General features: G+C 43.1%; 1 protein-coding gene across 2 annotated transcripts in view; it reads right to left on the reverse strand.

Annotated features, from left to right (window-relative positions):
• The window catches only part of LOC147889335 (general transcription and DNA repair factor IIH subunit TFB1-1-like), a 105,797-nt gene that overhangs the window by 71,011 nt on the left and 12,815 nt on the right, over positions 1 to 21,971 (reverse strand). For both annotated transcript variants that reach the window (XM_087391537.1, XM_087391538.1), the window contains exons 4-8: positions 12,401 to 12,461; positions 11,283 to 11,439; positions 9,976 to 10,051; positions 9,754 to 9,849; positions 9,568 to 9,612 (exon numbers count right to left, since the gene is read on the reverse strand). In XM_087391537.1, coding sequence (XP_087247663.1) covers positions 9,568 to 9,612; positions 9,754 to 9,849; positions 9,976 to 10,051; positions 11,283 to 11,439; positions 12,401 to 12,461 — 435 coding nt within the window. The remainder of the gene's footprint in view (positions 1 to 9,567; positions 9,613 to 9,753; positions 9,850 to 9,975; positions 10,052 to 11,282; positions 11,440 to 12,400; positions 12,462 to 21,971) is intronic.

Raw genomic sequence — 21,971 nt, forward strand, 5'->3', positions numbered from 1 at the left:
TGTCACATTGTGCCACGTCATCACTCATGTCAACAAAATTTGGGGCTTTTTTTGTGTTGGGGGCTCAATTTCAACTGGTGTTTGGGATAGTAACTCATACTTTTGCAGCTTCAAGCCTTGAGGCTATACATTGAGTCACATTTGCAGGACATTGAGTCAGATTTTTCATATATTGAGTCACTTTTGCAGGAAACTGAGTCAGATTTGCATACATTGGGTCACATTTGCCCAAATTTCAGCGAAATTTGGGGCTTTTCTCCATTTGCCCTCTTTTTGGCCTATTTGCCCTCAATAAATTTGGGGCTTTTGCCAGATTTGCTATTTTTTGCAAGTGAACATTGCATGTCACAGTCGCATTTGGGTCATATCTGCATTTGCCCTTTGATTTGGGTCAGAAATTTGCAGATATTTGCTGTCATTTTTGGACAGCCAGCTTTTTGCAGCGATAGCCTTGAGGCTTTTGGGTTTTCAGGTCTTTTTCACGGTATCATATTTGCTATGGCTGGGAACAATCAAGATTTATTTGGAGTTCTTCGTGAAGATGATAAGTTGGATGGCACCAACTATCCGATGTGGTCTTATCTCATGAAACATATTCTTGTAGCAAAGCATTTGTGGAATATTGTTTCTGGGGCTGATCTGAAGCCAGCCAATGCTACAGTGGTTGCCTCTACTGCTGGTCCTTCTGCAGGGGGTACTCCTCTTGATGCCTCTTCCTCTAGCACTCCTGCTGTTGCTCTTCCAACTCAAGAACAGTCAAGATGGGATGCAAGAGATGCAAATGCACATTCATGCATTGCTTTATCATGCAAGAGAATCATTATTCCACACATCCGGTCCTGCACGACAGCAAAGGATGCTTGGGATAAATTGGCTTCTCTCTATCAGATTCGCAATGAAGCTCGTGTGGCATATTTGAGAAGGCAATTACAGGAAGTCAATATGAATGAAGGTGAGTCAATGGATGCATACTTGACAAAGGTCAAGGACCTCATGGAACAGCTTGCCAACATTGATAAGGTGGTGCCAAATTCACAGCTTGTCAGTACCACATTGAATGGACTGCCAGATACATATCAAGGGTTTGCTATAACCCTTCGATTATCTAAAAATACAGCAGATAAGGCAAAGAAGAAAAGATGCAACTATTGTCGCAAGCCTGGACATGACATTTCAGAATGTAGGAAGCGCATTGTTTCAAAGAAAAAGAAAGCAGGATTGACAATTAATGCCTCTCATGCTATTGAATCCCATGAGCCAGAAGATGCTTCACATGCACATGCTCTTCAGGATGATTGGGCATGGGCTGTCCATTGCTCATTTGATCCCTCCAAAGCTGATGCACTCTTTACTACTAATGATGCTCAGTCCTAGTACTTTGATAGTGGTGCTTCCAAGCATGTCACATCTTGCAAACAGTTGTTTCACTCTTTAGCTGATGCACCTCGAGGGGGGACTGTTAGTGTGCTAATAATGCTTCATATGCTGTAAAAGGAGTTGGAGATGTGCAGCTCACATCCATTTCAAGCCATCCTGTCACTCTCACAAATGTCCTTTTTGTGCCTGGCATTGAAGTCAACTTGATTTCAATTTCAGCAATTGCTACTTCAGGTTTCAGAGTAATTTTTGATGGCTAAAGATGTCTAGTTTATGATATTCGTGATGACAATGCCATAGTTCTCATTGGCACTTTGCAAAAAGGGCTTTATCACCTTGATCATCATCCAGCTGCTCTTTCTATTGAAGCATTGGCTATTTCAGATTCACAGCTTGCTGAAACTCATCTTTAGCATGAGAGAATGGGCCATCTCAATTATAGAGCTCTTGCAAAGCTACATTCACAGCAGATGGCAAATGATGTACCTCAGACTCACACAGTTTCCAAACATGTGTGTGAGGGTTGTCTTTTGGGTAAGATGCATCGATTTCCTTTTCAAAAGAAGTGTCCAAAACTCTCACAAAGGAAATTGCAGCTAGTACACAGTGATGTCTGTGGCCCAATGAGGACAAATGCCATTGGGGGGTATAAGTATTTCATGACTCTCATTGATGATTTCACAAGATATTGCTGGGTATATCCTTTAAAGGCCAAATCTGAAGTTTTCTCATGCTTTCAGAGATGGCTGAATATGGTTGAGAATGAATCAGGAAGCAAGCTTGTCACCCTCAACACAGATAGGGGGGGTGAGTATATGTCAAAGGAGTTTGATGCATTTCTGTCCTCACGGGGCATTATTCACTCATGCACTACTCCTTACACTCCTCAGCAGAATCCTGTTTCTGAAAGGAAAAACAGGTCCACAATGGAGATGGCCAGATGCATGCCTAAGGCCAAGTCTTTGCCCAATAAATTTTGGCTTGATGCAGTAATGTGTGCCAACTATGTGCTGAATAGATCACCTACACGGGCATTGAAGACTATTACACCTTATGAAGCATGGAAAGGCAGGAAGCCTTCACTTTCACACATGAGAGTTTTTGGGTCTCTTGCATATGTTCATGTACCATCTCAGCTGAGACATAAGCTTGATGACAAGGCAATCAAATGCATATTTATTGGTTACAGCCAGGAGAGCAGAGGGTATCGGTTATATCAACCAAATACTGCGAAGATTATTGTCAGTAGAGATGTGATCTTTGCTAAACATTCAGCTTCTCCTCTTGCATGACTCAAGGCACAAATGAGTCACTGGATCTGAAACTCCCACCTGTGATAGTATTGCCCTCACTATCATATTGTGGCTCCACTATAGCCATATAACCCTGATCACCATAGAAGAGGGCTAATACCTGAGTGCCTCTGAGATATCTGAAGACTCCCTTCACTGCTTGCCAAAGATGTGAACTGGGCATGTGCATGAATCTGCTTAGCTGAGATACTGCATACTGCAAGTCAGGTCTGGTGTGACATAAATAAATAAGGCATCCAACAGCCTGCTGATAAAGACTGATATCACATGGTGGGCTCCCATCATGAGCTGAGAATTTGAAGCCAGGGTCCACTGGAGTAGAGATTGGCTTGCAATCCTCAAACTGAAAACGATCAAGGAGCTGTCCAATATACTTGGACTGAGACATCATGATATCCCCCTCAACATGAGCAAACTGAATGCCCAAATAATAATGGAGCCGTCCCATGTCTGACATGTCAAAAATCTGCTGCAAATCAGCCTTGAAAGCTGCAATTTGCTGAGTATCTAGGCCCGTGATGAGCATATCATCCACATATAAAATCAGCACTAAAAAATCAGATCCACTCCCACGGACATAAAGAGTGGGTTCTGTGGGACTATTCTGAAAACCAAGGGATAGTAAGTGTGCATGAATTTTGGCATACCATGCCCTGGGTGCCTGCTTCAAACCATAAAGGGCTTTTCTAAGCCGGCATACCTTATTTTCAAAATTAACAACCTCAAAGCCAGGAGGTTGTGTGACATAGACTTCTTCCTGCAGATCCCCATGAAGAAAAGCGGTCTTGATGTCAAGTTGGAGCACTTGCCAATGATGATGGGCTGCAATGGCAATGACACATCGAATGGTAGTAATCCTGGATGTGGGAGCAAATGTCTCCTCAAAGTCAATGCCTTGTTGTTGGGCATACCCTTTTGCAACAAGACGGGCTTTGTATCGATCTATGCTGCCATTAGATTTCCTTTTTAATTTGTAGACCCACCGCGTTCCAATGGCATGCTTGCCAGGAGGGAGATCTACTAATTCCCATGTGTCATTTTTGGCAATAGATTGTAACTTAGCTTTCATTGCATCCATCCACTCTTTGCTGTCAAAACCATCTTTATGGCACAAAGGCTCTTCATTGCAAGTTGTAGCAAGGAGTGCAAACTCAAGAAAGTGACCATGCTGTCTATTCCCTGATCTTGTCCAGGCAGCAAAAGGCTGATCTTGTTTGCTGTCCCTCAATGTATCAAGAAGCCATCTGGGAACTTGCCTTTGCTGTCTATTGACAACTCTTTCTTCAATGACTGCATCATGAGTAGTGGGATCATTTTGTGCCGGAAGAGAAACCTGCAAATCAGCATGAGGTTGTGGCTGATTATTGCTTAGTGGAGGGCCTGCAGGAGGCTCATGTTGCTGGTCAAATTCCTCTTCTGATGATGGCAAAGGTAACCAAGATTCAAAGGCATCAAACATGTCAACATCTGGCTTTGAGTAGTTACTAGTAGTGTGTGTATTACTTGGCACTATTTAGTTTTCAGCTTGAGACTTCTCTTTTCATTGTTAGGACCCGAGTCTGCTGACACATGTCTTTTGAGTTCTAAGTCATGATTCATATTGATACTTTTAACTTTACCCTTTATTATGGATCATGCTGCATGTATAATTCATGGTACTACAGTCTATTTACTTTTCAGTTTTAAGTTTTAACTTTGAATGTTGATAGTTGTAAGTAGTAAGTACTAAGTAGATTTATGATTCATCATTCATTATTTCAATGAGACTTCAGTTATCAGTTGCAATACTTTGAAGTTCTAAATTTAATTTGTAAAAAGGACTGAAATTTGAAATTTTCCATGTAGTATATTGTATGACGTATCATGTATGTCTAGTAATAAGTGCAATGCGCATGGGCCATGGCACATGCAGCATGATGCATCTCAGTATCTACTACAAATTACTAATAACTAATAAGATATCTTATATATATTTATTTATTTTATTTATTTATTTATACGTTTCTAAAGTTTCTTAAGTTTAGGTACTTTAGGTACTCGATCCTAAAACGTACCTAACGTTTCTGACAACCATGACTAAAGTTTGAGTTGTTCTTTTCATGGGTTCACTACTGGGCACTCTAGACTCTCTGGAAAGATAGAAACCACAGGGTCTTTGGTGATCCTACCTTTTCTAGTTTTCTTTTTTTAAGACGATCTTTGCAGAAATCTCTCTTTGATTGTTTGCAAACTTGTAACATAGATTAAAATGTATATTTGTCATATGCTGAAATTTTCAGCTGATGTACTCTTGAGCTCCCTTTTCAAGGGAAGCTATTTTGTAATATAAAGCATCAAAATTTTCACCCAAAAATGTGTGTACATTTAAATACCTAGATGAATCCGGGAACATTCCCAAACTCATCCTCTAAAAACACAACATAGTGCAGTTTCAATCTCACGAGAGTCACTCACAAGATTGAAAACCATAAACTCCATCACGCATAGCAAGGACTAGCTACTATGACATCCCCACTGACATCATCAACGCCCAACAGTGGGTGTAGACCATAGTATAAAAGTATGCTCTCACACATACAAATCCACACACCCACACATACTTGAGCATCCATTTATACAAAGTCTTCGTACTGAGTTTTTGTCGGCACTCCGGAGGTGAAGGGAAAACTCAGCCATGACGAAGGCTAGCACTAAAGGAGAAGGCTAATCAAAAAGTAGTCCAAATCTCTTCATTCAAGCTACAACTGCTTGTGAAGTCTAAATGATTTCATTTTAGTCTCTCCCAAACAAGCATCTAAATCTAAATCTAGCTATGTGTACATTGTTGGAAGGTCACCTCCCCATCTGTAAGCCCCCATATGAGGAGAGCATGGGAGGGGGTGAACCTAGGGTTTGACAGACTGACACATGAGCAGCAGCATGGCTGCCATGTGGGCAAGAATCAGAGAGAGAGAGGTATCCCAGACAGATGGCGCAGCATGGCAGGAATCAAAGAGAGAGAGGTATCCCAGACAGATGGCCTATCCACACGAGGTGAAGGTGACCCTGAAGGAGCTACCAACTAAGCTTGAGTGGCAGCCCACCTAGGCTGGTTTCCAGACAACAAGGTGGAGAGGATCATTCTCGATGGAAAGTCTACAGACGCTCGAGTGAAGCACGTAGGCTCGAGTCTAGAGATAGCCAACAGATAGAAGGAGTACCTTGTGGTAAGATCAGAGGACCACACCATTGGTGGGACTCTGGATCTATCTATTTTGTGTTGTGTCCATAGCTTTGGACGGAAATATATTATTTTGGTGGTTTCTCTATCTAGCTGATTCATTTTCTATTGCTGATTCTACACACCTATGCTATGCACATAAGTTTAAGAAGTTTGTGATTCCACACCCCACATCACACTGTGTGAGCTCCTGGGCTATTCCATCACTCTTCCGCTATGCGTACCCTCTGTTGGTTGATTTCTAACATGGTATCAAAGCCCAAGTAGGAGGCTCACAGGTGTGGGAGCCTAAAGGCAGGGACCTTGCTGAAGGACGACCCTGATTCAGAAGCTCTTGGGAATCGACTTCCACGACTGGAGGACACTGATCTTGCTAGAAGGAGGGTGACTCAGGTTCAATCACGTGCGTTCAAAGTTCTAGTCTACTGAAGGTTGGTTTGTTCAACTTTGTTGTGTGGTTTAGCAGCAGAGATGTCGATCTCTTCATCCTCTTCAGCCCCTGCTCTCCCTTCCTCCTCCCCCAGATTTCTTTCTTTCACTATCCCTAACTTTGGAGAGTTGGGGAAACTAGATGGGTCGAATTACTCGATTTGGAAGGTGAAGATCCAGAGTCATTTAGTGGCTCGAAAGCTGTGGAAACTGACAACGAGAGTGGACGCGAAGCCGGAGGATATGGTGAACAAGGAGGGGAAGATACTTGTGCATGTAGACGGAGAGGAGCTCAAAGCGTGGGAAGACAGAGATGCCCATGCCCTGGCATTGATCATAGGGACTAAGGCGGACTCTGTGCTTCCTCACATCCAGATGGCCGACACGTCAGTAGAGGCATGGACCACTCTGAAGGATCTGTACGAGACAGACAACACATCCCAAATCTTGCTTCTTCAGCATCAACTCTACAACCTTGATATGGATGAGGGAGATTCGATACATGACTACTTGACGAAGGTCAAGGTGGTGAGGGATCAACTGGCATTAGTTGGTCAGAAGGTGGACTCGTGCCATTTGGCCTTGATGGTACTGAGGAGGCTACCTCGGAGTTTCAAAAGCTTTGTTACGACTATGACAACAAGACAGAGGACCAAACCTCTGACTTTTGAGGAGTTAGGTCCATTTCTGCTACAGGAAGAAGCTAGGGAGAAGCTCTACAACAACGACGACAAAGACGACAAGGCGTTGCTGGTAAAGGATTACGCTGGCAAAGGAAAGAACAAGCCTAACGGTGGCAATTACAAGAAAGATGACTCTAATGATGAGGACAATTCCAAGAGGAAGCAGAAGAAGAAGTGCTTCTATTGTGACACGCCACGTCATTTTGCAAAGGACTGCAGAAAGAAGGAGGCGGATCGGAAAAACAAAAGGAAGGACTCTGACTCAGATTCAAAGGGTGACACAAAAGCCAAAGCAAATGTGGTAATCGAAGAGTTGTTCTTGGTGGCATCTCTGTGTGTTACCGAGGTCAGATATGCCGACCTAGAAACCACAGTGATGATGTCTAACATTGAGATGTGCGGTGACGAGAAGTCAGATGCCTTTGTGAAGGTGAAGGACAGCATGGAGTGCTTGGTATCTTCCAAGTGCATGGCTGTTGCTACTGACACGAGGGTGGATTCTATGGAGTGCCCTGGGGTTTCATGTTCAGATGGATGCTGTACTTCAGAAGGGGACAGTACAGGATTACACAAGCTATTGGTATGTGCCTCAATGAGGTACATGGTTTGCTTTCAGAGCAAGCACACAAGCAGTACGACGATCTAGTATGTACTTGATGTTCTTCATTTGAACCTTTATAGCATGCTATGGAGAGAATCTGCTCTTCAATTGTCTTGGGTAATGCGAGATTGGAAGAAATTGGCCTTCTTCGAAGGCAAAAGGGAAAGTGTGAGTGCTTCTTCAAATCTCGAACACAAATTGCTGGAAGGTGATGGACAAGGTGTAGTGAAGCCAGAAGAGTACCTGCTTGAGAGCTCAACGAGAGTTCGTGGTCCAAGTTATCTTGAGATATTCATTTGCTGCGGACCTTGCCAAAGGATGGACGGGACCCTTAAAGCATGGTGCCTGAAAGACTCCAGGTTGTTCACTCATTATGAGGGGGACAACTGCTACCAGAGATGGACTTGTGTACCAGGATGGTGTGCGCAAGCGGAACCAGACCAAGTGGAGCAGGAGCCACTGGATGAAAAGCCAAATAAAAGTTTTCGACATCGAAGTGTTCCAGAGGACTACGACCAGGGAGATACTAGAGCATCGTCATCGATGTGTTGGCATTGGGCCAAGATGTGTCGGTGAGAGGGGGTGTTGGAGGTCACCTCCCCATCTGTAAGCCCCCATATGAGGAGAGCATGGGGGGGTGAACCTAGGGTTTGAGAGACTAACACATGAGCAGCAGCATGGCTGCCATGTGGGCAAGAATCAAAGAGAGAGAGGTATCCCAGACAGATAGTGCAGCATGGCAGGAGGCGGGAGGCAGGTACACGACCTGCATCGTGGATGGCTATTGGCGCAAGATGGCGGGAGAGCCTGCAAGGGGAGCCAGCAGCCAGGCTCTAGCTAGAGCGAGACTAGTATTTAGAGGGGGCTTGCTTGCGTAGTCGTCACTCATCCCAAGGCAACTCCTCCCTTACTACTAAAGGGTGCCCCACAAGAGCCAAATGACGTCCCAACTCCCTTACTACTAAAGGGTGCGCCACAGGAGCCAAATGACGTCCCAAGAGATCGCCATGTTGGTTCCAAAAGGCAAATTCATCAAAGCATGTATCGCTAAGCCAATATACCCCCCAAACTAGCAGGAAAACAGCTACACCTGCACAGCTAGCTAGATCATTATAATGTAAGGTACAGAAGCTAGCTAGATCAATGTAATTGTTCAAATGGTTGCCCAACAAACCATGGTAAATCAGGGAGGGGAATTGGTCCCTGAATTACTTAGCAATGGTTAAAGTGTACACCTTTAATAGCAAGTTAAGCTCATTACAGCACTTGAGAACGTTCGAATAGATCTCAAATATAAAATTCATAATGGGCTTTAATAAGGAAAGTGGAGGTTGCTATTATTCAACCACATGTAAAAATGCCAACAGTGAATGATTTTGAAAAATAGCTATAAATATAAAAATCTCGCATCTAGACTTAACCTCTTGGTGTCATGCTGCCCTCGAATACAAAGTGTTTCCCCCTCTCCTCAACTCCACATAATCTTCACCATCTGAAATCTATATTGACTTGACCTTCATGATCAACACTGCTGACTCATTCCTTCTAAATTCATCTACTCTATGCATCTGTTCTAGCCAAAGTTCCTGGAGTTTACCATAAAATAAGAAAGTCAACACACATGATGACAGTATCCCCTTTAACATGAACCATATGTTTTACTTGGTAGGACAAAACAAGCCATCTTTTTCTCTGGCATCAGACACTCACCCTATCCTTTTTATATACAGAGACTTGTAATTGTGTTATAAACACACTTAGCCATTTAGGACATTGCATCAACTTTTTGAGAAGTGTGCCTGAACAGAATTCTCTCTAACGGGTTTCCCTGAGACGCCTCTCCTAGTTAACAAAGATCTCTATATTCGCAATAAGCACAGTTTGCACCTTCTATCAAAAGAGAGAGTGATAATAATTGAAAATTCTAGTCATGGTTCCAAGTACCTGGTGGATAATCTCAGGGGTCAAATTGAAAGTTACTTTATTTGTCTGCACCAAAAAGCAGCCTCTTAACTTGTATTTCCGTATGATCATATGAATCAATCATTTCTAAGTAGCTTAACCTGGTAGAAAATGTGCATAAGAAGTACCGATAAAGGAACACAGATGCGGGAAAGGGGAAAATATTACCCGACCATCATGCATCGGTCGAACATCTGCAAGCATTGCACTTTTCAAACCTGTTCTTTGTTTCTGGCCTTTAGACACCTCATCATCAAGCATATGCTGCACTGCAACTTCATTGATTAAAAAGGCATAACAACTCAAGATCTACTGTAAAGATCAAAATTTACACGAATCTTTGGTTCTGATGACATCCTCAGTTTGCAGAACTACAATTAAGATGAACACCTTTCGAGCAGCCCAGAACTCAGCCTCTGTAAGCACTCCGTCAATTACAAGTTGCTGGTGAAGCTTCTGCAATTCACTATAATTAATACAACAAGTTAGTGCTTTTAAAACAAGACTACAAATATTAACAGCTGGAAAATTCTCTTTGGTAAAAGGCACCCAGCCCAAAACATAGACTTGCTCTTCATTCATAAATGAGTCCTCTTTATCCCTGTCACAGATGTGATAATACCAGTCAGCTTTCTTTTGAATTATTTGATATCTCACCGCCACAATCTCCACGTCTAAGATATTACATTACAACCTTTTTGACTGTGATTACTCATATTGCAAGGTGAGTGTCTGATGTTAGGCTATGCCTACCCAAATATATGAAACACGGGAAAATGGAATCTCTATGGATCACTTCATAACTTATCTTGGAATGAATGCTACTACTCTAGATTCAAGATATTTTTCTAGTGCAACATCTAAGGTTGAAAACCTCCAAATAACGCTTGAAGACATTCATGAGTGAAGATGACTTGCTGGTGGTGGCCCAATTAATAATCTTTGAAGATCATTGCTCCTTCCGTCTACTAGGGAGTTGTTATGTACCTGGATGCTAATCCTCGGATAAGTAGACTTAATCCCACGGGGTTAGGGGGGCGGGGATTAAGGAAAGTAGGCTAAGATGTGTCTAGAGAATTGGACAATAGAAAAGGGCCAGTTGACAAGATTTAGCCAGGGCCGCTCCTCTATATAAGAGTGGCAAAGGTTTTTGTCAATTCATTCAAAGTGTAAGGATACTCAGCAGTCAGATAGGCACAATATATGCAGACGCTGGTAGCACAGGATCTGATGACCTCTCTCTCCCTCCCAGGGGAGCGACATTGATCAGATGACAATGCATAGGAAGACACCCTAGCATCTAGGAGCAAGCATATGTCTAGAACTCTCTGGACCTTATACCTTGAACTTTCTTTTTCTCCAGTCCCATACATCCTGGACAGTCTCCTGCAGACTTTGATAAGAACATTTCATTTCATTCCATTTCTCACCCTTGTACCGGGCAGGTTCCAACAGCGATCCACAATGCCAAGGGTGTACATTCAAAAGGAATCACAACCAGTGGGTTCTTTGCCTTAGCTTAACAGTTGGCTAATCAACGATAAGGTCCCCCTACATATATCAGCTATATTTGCAGTGCAGTATCATCCTAATGACATGAATCCTTCAATTCAGACATGGAATTCCCGATGCAATTCAGCCTACAGTCTTACGTTTTTAAACTAAACTTGAAACGAAAAATCAATCAAGAAGTGTACCTATCCTTGCTCAGAAGTTTCAGCCTGCGGTCCATCTCTCTACGATTCAGCTGTTCACTGCGGATCGGAGATTCAGCACAAGATTTTGGTTTCCCAGACCCAGCTACAACGGGTTGCCCAGCTATCATATCTCCCTGCTGCTTACCAAGAATTTTAGCTGCATGCAAACCATTCTACATTCCATCAATCCTTTAAGAGGCAAGGGTAGAAGCCTGAAGAGGAACTAATAAGGCAGTCGGATGAGGTAGTGAAAAACCTTAGATTTTTCTAGGCTTCTAGCGAGACTAAAAAAAGGTGTACCACTCAACACCGGACAGAAATGAATGTAATGAGAAATTAAGCTCAAACAAGATCATTTATTTGTTGAAACAGTCCTTACTCTGCTCACCACCTAGTCATAGATATCTGATAGATTATATTAAGTTGCCAAAAAAAATCATACACATTCATATTGCATCAGGAAACACTGTTTTTACAGCTTCCATGCAATTTGCCAAAAAAATTCCCCCGCCATGCCACTCAAATGCAAACTCCAAGTGTGCAGCCACTAACTCCACTGAAAGGAAACTGCCACGGGATAAAATTATACCACATTGTCCCTGATTGTTGGCTTGTGGTGGGCTAGTTTGCAAAGCACAAAGAGAAAGAAAGAAAGAAAGATGTATTAACGTCCGCGGAAGGCCTCGCGGGCCTGTGGGACAAGGTACAAAGTAGAGAGAGAGAGAGAGAGAGAGAGAGAGAGAGAGAGAGAGAGAGAAGAGGTTGCCGGGAGGGTGAAAACGGGAGGGGGGGGGGGGGGGGGGGGAGAGGATCAGAGATATGGCCTCTATGCTCTTGGGTTTGTTTTGTCTTCATTGTTCGCATCTCATGGTTATAACAGTTGTGACTATTGAATCTCAAAAGCAAATAATTAAGAGACAATATATAGCAGCCTGCACTAAAACTATGGTTTTTGAAATTTTCTCTGCTTAAGCACAACCTAAACACACTTCACTCAAGAAAAACATACATTTTTCAAGTTTTCTCTACTCTGCAGAATTTGGTGACATGGCAAGCTAGTGAACAATTTATGTGGCAAGCTGGTGAACAAATACAAGCAACAGATCAAAGATGCTCACCTACAAGATCACGGCAGGCATCTCGATCTTGGAAATTTTCAAATTCAAAGAAGTACCCTTCCTGCAAACTCTCAAAATAAAACAGAACTGACAGAGTTTAGAAATTGGACATTCTTGAGACTGCATCTTAGGAAGTTCAATGAAAAAAGTAAATAAATATTTGTAGGATGCAATCCAAGGGAAAACACTTTTGAGTCCATTATGCCTAGCAAAGCAAGACACAAGGCACAAAATATCCCTCGTCCTGATATTTATTCTTTTTAAGTTGTGAATTCCGAAATGCCTTTAGATTCAATTCAGGTACAATGATGCGCAGAGTAGTGGTATGAACATTGTAAAGGGATCTGAAGAAAGTCCTGTCAACACTATCCCCTTACCAAGAGTTACAATTAGAAGTCAGATTCTAATTGACCCTAACAACCCGACATCAAGCCACTCAACATCCTTGAATTCAGAAAGAACCATTATGCACTCCCAGTTTACTTTCACCTTTCAATTATTTGAAAATCCTTTACGCATGTGAACACAAGGTGCACCAGATCACCCGAGTCTTGCCAGCTCTTCCACAGTTGCTAAAGAAAGCACCTCAAGGAAAGCTTCAGTTCAAATCCATATCAGTGCATTCATACAATAAAGATATTCTGCACCTCATTACATTTCCAACACAAATTAGATATTATAATCTCTTATTCAAAATAGGTTATAGAACATATTTATAAAAAAGCTCACGAGAACTTAACCTGTGAGAGTGTTTGAAGGCGTCTACCTATTAGGAGAATCCTTGTCCTACTTGGGCTTGCTCTTGCTGGGCTTACCCTTGCTAGATGTAACAAAGGCCTTGTCACCTTCTTTGTTGAACATCTTCTTTAGCACTAGTAGCTTGACCTAAAAAAGAAGGCATCCCAAAAAGCTCTCTCAAATGCCACCTTCCCTTCCCCCTCTTTTGTCTATGGGCAACTCCATGTTGGCATTATTTGGATCACCTCCCCAGCCCCTAACATGGGGGAGGTACATGGTTGTTAAGACACTCGTGTCTTATGAGAAGACACTTAAAACACTTAAGACACGTGTCTTACCTTAAGACAACTTTAGACACTCCTGTTTTTTTATTTTTGTGGGTGGGTTGTTACAAGAAACATTCAGTTTGACTTAACCATGCTATCATGGATGGTGACTTTGGATCCAGTAGTGGTAGGACCTCGCATATTGGTCTATGATGATTTGTATATAATCTATGTAGCCATCTAAGCTCTTCTTAAGTTGTTTATCTGGATTTTTGAACATCAAGATTCAACTATCAATTTAAACCTTCAAAGTTCTGAGTCGTGACTTGCAAGCTCTTGAGTCGTGACTCTTAACTTGCAAGCGCTTGAGTCATGAGTCTTAACTTTAACTTTTAAGTCTTGAGTGATGAGTCTTGATTCTTATCAAGTGCATTGTTACTTCTTGCATTGTTAAAGTGTAGCTTATTGTACTTCTGGAATCTAGCAGCTAGCTATGCTAGCAAGTTGTACACTTGTATACTTATACACACATTAATTAAATATTTATTATTATAACCACAACGACATGTCTTCCGTGTCTTATCTTTAAGACACTTTAGACACTCGTGTCTAAAGCATATCTAACGTGTCGTGTCTTAACATGTCTTACAACCATGGGAGGTAGACCAGCAGCATATGGGAGATGCCACATGGGCAGAGGAAGGGGCTGCCACTGAGGCAGATCTGAGGAAAGGTGCAGGGCTGCCACTGTTGGAGGTCAACATCTCCTGATGTCACCATAGAAAGAGAGGCCTTTGTTTTGGGTGTGCCCCCCCAGAGAGAGGATAGGTTAGGGTATAGAGAGAGGGCCTTGTTGTGGGTGTGCCCGCCCTCATGAGGATAGAGTAGGGTACGCAGTGGTTTCCCCAGCACTGTGGGCCTGTGTGCAGCCCATTTGGTAGGGCTGCAGGTCCCCCCCCCCCGGGGCTTGCAGGTCGGGGGTGTCTGCACGAGGGTTGCCCCTCATATGCGCCCCTTGCAGCCCATCTTATAGGGCAGGAGGGGGGCGCAGTCTAGTCGGCCCTGAAGGCAGGGGACCAGCCTCTCTTAGGGCTGTGTGCCAACCCTTATAGAGGGCTGAGGGGGTCAGTCTCCTCTGAGTAAAGCGGCGATGGGCTGGACCTCTATCATGCGTGCTCTGTCATCCTCTGTGGCACCCTCTCCTCTGCCCTATGTCGTCTTTGCCCACTGATCCAAGCTGCCCTCATGTCAGCTATCTCCTCATCCTCTACTCCGATGTGTCCCTGAGCTGAAGCTGTGTTGCCAAGGTATGCCTCGTGAGGTGTTGAAGATCATAACCTTGGTCTTGCCAAGATTAACCGTCAGGGTCTCTCTCTCTCTACAAAACACCTCTAGAGCCTTACGATGCCACTATAAGCCTGCAGAGGAGGAGATGAAAACTATGTCATAAGCATACAGTAGGATCTGTATCATCAAATCTGCAAGCAGGGATCCCTCTCCTCCTAGGCAGTCCATGAATATCGTGATCTCGTCAATGTAGAGCCCAAAGTGGGTCGGGGAGAGACAGACAGACAGACAAAAACAAATAGAAAGACGTATTATTATTATATTTATATATCAGCATTGGGCTGCCAGGACTGCCATATGGGCGACAAAGTAGACTGTCATATGTGCAAAAGGTCTTTAAAGGCAGGCTAGAGGCTAACCTGACTAAAATCCACAGACGTTTCCCTTCAGATCTGTGAAGGGACAGACCATGACCAGCTACATTTGGCTGGCTTTGGAAAGCAAGGTTTGGCCCTGCAAGTTGGCCCTCTGGCCTATTCTATAAGGAGGCAGACAACCCCTCCCTCACTATATAACCATGTAGCCACTAAAGCCTCTCAAGGCATGAGGAGGAGATGGATTGCAGCAATGACAGTAACAATTGGTTGACAATATTCAGAAATGAGTTTGCCGTTAGGTGGGTTTTTTTTTTGACAAAAAACGGACTTCTATCAAGTTGAACGAAAACCGCGAGAGTAAGCTCAAGGCCGAAATACATCATGCAAGCATGAAAAAAAGCCCCCTAGAAGAGGCCAATAAAAAGTGCCTTAGAGCGAACAAGAAATAAATCCAGGCTGTGGCTGAAAGTGCTATCTCAACCCTGTTGTGGACTCCGAGAAAAAAGGCGAGCCCCTCCATTCTCTAAGGAATATAGCCCTCTTGGAAGAAACTACTCAATGGCCAAAATGTGAGAGGGGTAGGACCTGAGATCCATCCAAGGCCTATATGCATCTCATTCCCTAGAAATTCCATGCTGAAATACTCGCCAGTATCTCCCAAGAAGAATCCATATAAGCATGCGTGGGCCTGAAGTGAGAAAATGGAGGAAGCACGACTTAACTATGTGTCATCGTATCAAGAAAGCCCAAGAAGAGTCATACGTCTTATAGAAGGCATGAGGCCCGAAAACAGAGAGCCAAGCCACCGAGGCCCAAGTCGTAAAGAAGGGAAAAGGAGCAAACATACTAAAAATCCCGACACTATCCTTCCTTATGATCCTCTCTTCTTTGCAATCCAATAAGCAATGTTGAATGGTCTCAATCGTAAAAAAGCAACAAGGACAATTGGAGTCCCCCGCAAACCTAGACCTCCATAAGTTCACTACAATCCCTCCTAAAGGAACATGGTGGAAAGAGGGAGAGAGAGAGGGTAGGCTAGGGAGAGAGGAAGTGATACTCAAAAGGAGACATAATGAAATGGAAATGAAATGACTAGAGCAATGAACAAAAATGAGAGTACTCACATGCAGACCAAAGAGCTTGTAGCTAGATACTTGATTGATTTGACACTAGACAAGTACGGCTCTTCACATACACATATGAACACCTATGCATATGGGATAACTCCCAATATGACACGTGGCATCCATAGGACACACTAGACTAGAACTCACACTAAAACACACCAGAACATGACGAGGTGTGAAAAGAGTATTCCCTGCTGTCGGAAGCCTCAAGTCAATGTACCGGAGTGTCAGTACAATCGAAATGACTTGTGGGTAAGCTCAGGAAGCTCAAATCACTAGTGGAGGTCACGAGAGTTCAAATCTGAGCAAAAAATGCCAAAAAGTAGCCTAAAACTGCTTGGAATCGCCCTCTGACAAGTTGTACGGACTCCTGGCACTGTCGCGCATCCGCCTGCAGAGGTTTGTACGCACGTACAAACGTCCATACAGCTGTACAGACAAAAAATCCACACACAAAAAAATCCTCGAAATGGTACGAAACAGGGTCGTTTATGTTTGGGCAGTGCCAAAATGTCAAAAAACGTCAAAATCGGACCTCAAAAGATCAAAAAACAGCCGCTGGACTGCTCCAAAACAAGTTTTTGGCGACCAACTGACGAGGAATGTCAAGAACCACGAACTGATGCGGGAGCTAAGGGAAGGGAGGCACTACCTTAGAAGAGAGGGGAGCTTCCATTTGCAGGCTTCTCTCATCCTCTAGATAGAGCAAGAAGAAGGGAAAGGTAGGAAGGTAGGCTCTGATACCACATGAAGGAACATGGTGGAAAGAGGGAGAGAGAGAGGAAAGGCTAGGGAGAGAGGAAGTGACACTCAAAAGGAGAGATAATGAAATGGAAATGAAATGACTAGAGCAATGAACAAAAATGAGAGTACTCACATGTAGACCAAAGAGCTTGTAGCTTGATACTTAATTGATTTGACACTAGACAAGTCTAGCTCTTATATAAGAGCACACATATGAACACCTATGCATATGGGATAACTCCCAATATGACACGTGGCATCCATAGAACACACTAGACTAGAAGTCACACTAGAACACACATTTTTTACTCACTTTGGCTTCATATTCCAACACCTCCATGAATAAGCCAAAAGAAAAGAGAGATTATTCTATTCTTGAGGGATTTCAAGAGTCTCCTCCAAAAAAATTCTGCAAATCAAAATCAATATGAAAACTATCCTCATGAGGAGCCCTGGAGGGTCTCCAACCTCTCTCCCAGCACTACTGATTCTGTCACGAAAGAAGGGAATGCTCGTCTCTATGTGCTCTGCATCAATCCACTTCCACTCTCCGAAGTCCCACTATTAAAAAAAATTGGGACTCCTCCATATAGCCAAATCCTCCAAGAGCCCAAGAAGAGAAGAAACAAATCCCGCTCTTATGTGTAGATCTAGACAACCTGCCCCCCTGTCTGAACATCGAAGATCAAGGTATCCTCATCTGCCTACCGCAATGCAAAATGACCCGAATTGGAATACCTGTCCCAATGAAAGCCCCCATCCAAAGTAGGCAAGAAATAGGTTTGACATCTGTGTCAACCCAATCCATCGGTATGGCGGCATTAATTTGCTCTGAGATCATTTACCAGTTGTAATTTGTGATCCTTTGAAAGTTTTATGAAATCTGTCCAGAATGCCAAAGAGGAGACACGGCCTCTCTCCCAAATAGACCATTGTATATAATGATATATCATCAGTGTCTATCATGCTCATCAAGTATGCTATCATTCTACATGATGGTGCCTGTCAATCTCTTCCAGAAAGAAGTGAGGGATTCTCTGAAGAGTACTCCTGAAGCTGGCCCAAAATTTTGTTAGAAACATGGTGTGAGTGAGAGAAAGAGATAGGCTAGGGAGTGAAGAAATGATAGACAAATGTAGAATCCATGAATGCTTTCATTCATTCATCAAGTATGACATGATAAGTGAAGTACAAGCCTTATGTAGGCTGAGCACACACACACACACGCAGAACCTAGTTGACAACCATAAAAGTCTGGAAGCAAGGTCAAGTTTGGCTGAACTCCAAAAAAGGAGCTTCCTCTTGATACTCTCCCAAACAAAAGCAAGCAGAACGGAAGCAAACTGAAGTACTAGAGGGATACCCATACCAACCTGGCATCCCAATTATCTATCAATGACACCCCTCTGAATCCAAATGAAACCAATATCAGCTCCCCAATCCGAAGTGTCCTCTTCACTGATCCAAAAGCTATTGGATTTATTCCAATTAATGTGTGCACCAACTGCAGTACAAAACAAATCCAAGGATTCCCTTAATAATGTGAGTCTAAGGATTGGCGTCCAAGATAACTGCAGTGTCATCTGCTAACGCACTGACTAAGAGCTCTTCCTCGTGTCTCAAGGGAAGTCTCAACCCTAAAATATCAGCTTGAGATCTAATAAAGATACTCAGCTTCAGCCACAAACAAAAAGAGAAAGGGTGCTAAAGAAGACCACGCCACCTTGCAAGCCACCACCCTTGCCACCCTATAGGCCAAACAGCCATCTCTCCCACCAGGGGTCCCTCATATGGCTTGGCCCAAGGTTAGTAGTCGCAAATGGGAAAAACGGAGAAAGAAAGAAAGAAAGAAAGTTTATTAAAGTCTTCGGGAGACCGTGAAGGTCTATGAGACTAAAGATAACTGATACAATGAGCATAACAGTGGCGGTCTCAAAACGGGCCAGCCAACCGTTTCTACAAAAAAGAGGTTATGAAGGACGGTGTGTCTAGTCCTGATACAAAAAATATGTGTCAACCTCCAGATGATACAAAAAAGAAAGGGGGGGCACCAAAAATGGAACAGAGGAGAGAGATACAAAATATATGTGCAGGTGGTGATCGTCAGAGACCAATCATAGAGGGGCCGTCAAATGGGAGGCCGGAAAAAACCCTGCGATAGATGATTGGCCTCTGACGTCGCGCGGCCTAGTCAAGCTCGGTCGTCGGAGGCGGCGGGTGACCCTGTGGATGAGGGCAACGGTAACCCCGGTGGGGCGGGCAGAGAGCAAAGACGAGATGTCATGGACCCGGATGTGTGAGTCTGTCTGCTGGCGCAGCTGTCGTGGCTCTGGCTCTCGCTCACGTCCGCGTCGTCGGCTAGACTGAGGAGAGGTATCCTATGACTAGAAGAAATCAGTGATGGGCCGCTGGGTGTCCTCACGCTGTGTGTGCTACGCATGTCGCCGTGCTCGGAGAGAGGTATCTCGGTGGCGAGTCATCTCATGTAAGAAAGCGGCTAGGCATCGCTGATCCGAGAACTGCAGCATGTGTGGGAGGGGGCCAAATCCGTCGCGGAAGAGGCAGTGGTACCAACCTCGGATGGCATAATAGATAGGACATCTGAAAGCAAAGTGCTCCTCCGACTCGATCTCCTGCAAGTCGCAAAGTGGGCAAAGGCGACCCTCTCGTGGGATACCCTCTGCGCGTCCTCTCTCGATCCGTAATCGGTGTGACGAAACCCTAAACTGACCGAGGGAGATCCGGAGCGCATGTGGTAGATGAAGCTGTGTGTAACCCGGTGTGATGAAGCCCTCCTGTGAGATCTCGAGGCAGTGTCAGCGGTAGAAGTCGAGCTTCACAGGAAGCTCGGAGTGAAGAAACCACGTCCGCCAGGTGTGGAGCTGGAGCAGACCCGCTCGAATGAGCCAGTTGACCTCCTGGTCAGTGGGGGAGAAGGGAGATGGTGGAGACAGAATTGAGAAAGAAGACAAACCTCAAAAGGTATAGTTAAAAATAGAGAATGTCAATAAGCGCTTCAATTGGAGCAGTGTTGGAGTGGATAGCAGAGTGGTCCATGAGAGCTCCACAGCGATGAGATCTACCTCAACTACAACTACATCTATATCTACACCAATTTGGGATCTACTTGAGCATCAGCTACCTCTACATCTTCGACGGGACCACTGTCACATCTACAGCTACATCCACGGTTACAGTTACATCTATAGCCATGACAGTTGGCCTTTCATCGATTCCCCTCTCCTCTTTTGCTACAGATGCCCTATCTGATTCATCACTTATGTCACCATCCCCGAAGATGACACACACAGGTCCACATTACTTGACCTTTCTCTCACCCTCCCTATCAGCCAGTCATCTCTCCAAGGAAAACCTCATCCATGCTTCAGCCATCTCTCCCGCACCCTATTAGGATCTTCTCATCTATGCCTTAGCCATCAGCATATCTTACCTAGCTCGCTCAGTCACCGCCTACCATCCTCCTTGTTATAAAGCAAGCAGGATGCACTTAGACTTGGAAAACATTATGCTTCATTTAGCTATGCTCAAAGTCAATTCGTCAATTCGGTTTCATCAAATGAATTGAATATGTGGATATGTTAAAGCTACAGCCACTCCAACACTGATACTCCCTCCTAATAAATATAATTATCCCCCCAATTGAATCCGCAATCACTTTACTACGAAGCATTGCTTGGAAACCTTCCATGGTTTTCTCTTTCTTTCTTGGCCCTCAACCACAATTTATTAGACAAGCCTCACCTAAGACCTTTGAAAAAATTAAAGGAAAAATGGTGTTCAGGAGCTAGAATGTCATATACCCTTTATAAAGGAGCCAGTAGAACAAGCAGGGGAGCGAGCATTTTTCGAGTGAAATCTTCCGAGCGTCTGAGCGAAGGAAAAAAAAAAGCTTCCAACTATGTAAAAATATGGCAAAAATAGATCGGAACAAAACATAGTTTCACTTAGAAATATGCAAAGTATTATAGCAATGCCTATTTTATACATAAATCCTTACATGAATCTTTGGGAATGATGAGTAACATAAGGGGATGGCTTTTGAAGAAACCTACATGTAGAGTATTATAGCAATGCCTATTTTATACATAAATCCTTACATGAATCTTTGGGAATGATGAGTAACATAAGGGGATGGCTTTTGAAGAAACCTACATGTAGAGTAGGCTTCTCTATGAAAATTTTCTTATGATCCTTCTTACAACTTTTACTTAATAGGGGGTGACATTGAAAACCCTCTCTCAACCTAGCCTCATGAAAGGGTTTCTCCAAAGAAAGCTCATTAAAGCAAGCCATCAAGGTAGTTTTGCCAACGAAACCCCTTGGAAGACCCTTTGAAGTAGGTCTTCCAAGGTAGTTTTGCTTGCGAAACTACCATGGACAGCACTTTCAAAAGTGACATAAGTTTCACATCCAATGTCCAAATATAGTCATTCAGTCGCTCAAATTGATCAAAAAACCCCATTTGAGCACATCTATGGAGTTATATTTTGAAAAATATTCCATTAGTATTGAATATTACATGTATTTTATGAGAGTGATATATAAGCCCAACTTAATACTTATTTATAGCAATTTATACTTCTTTAGAAACATATCCATAAATATCTTGTTATTTATGCTATTAAAACTCTAGAAAGCTCTTGTCATATTAATATAAATGTGTTTAATAAGTAATTATATATGTATAATATTATTACATTGAGAGTCATTATGAGGGATGTTTCTTAAAGGAATTATTTTTCAACACTTTTTAAAGGTAATAACATGGGTACAAAGGACATCTATGAAGAAGAAAATTTATGTTATGTAAAAATTAAATGAGTGACAATTCTATATATTTTTAAAGGGATCTAGTACTAGTGAAAATAAAACTGTAAAAACCATGTTTCCTAAAGAAATACAATTTTTTAAATCTCTTGAAAAACACGCTCTGATAAACCTGCTCATAGATTTTTGCTTGTAAAATTGGCACACCCAACAAGCAGGAAACGATGCACATATGGCTGTATCT

This window comes from Dipteris shenzhenensis, chromosome 20 (assembly GCF_047967505.1).
Source record: "Dipteris shenzhenensis isolate YYH24624 ecotype China chromosome 20, Dip_SZ_1.0, whole genome shotgun sequence".
In the NCBI taxonomy this organism is placed as follows: domain Eukaryota; kingdom Viridiplantae; phylum Streptophyta; class Polypodiopsida; order Gleicheniales; family Dipteridaceae; genus Dipteris; species Dipteris shenzhenensis.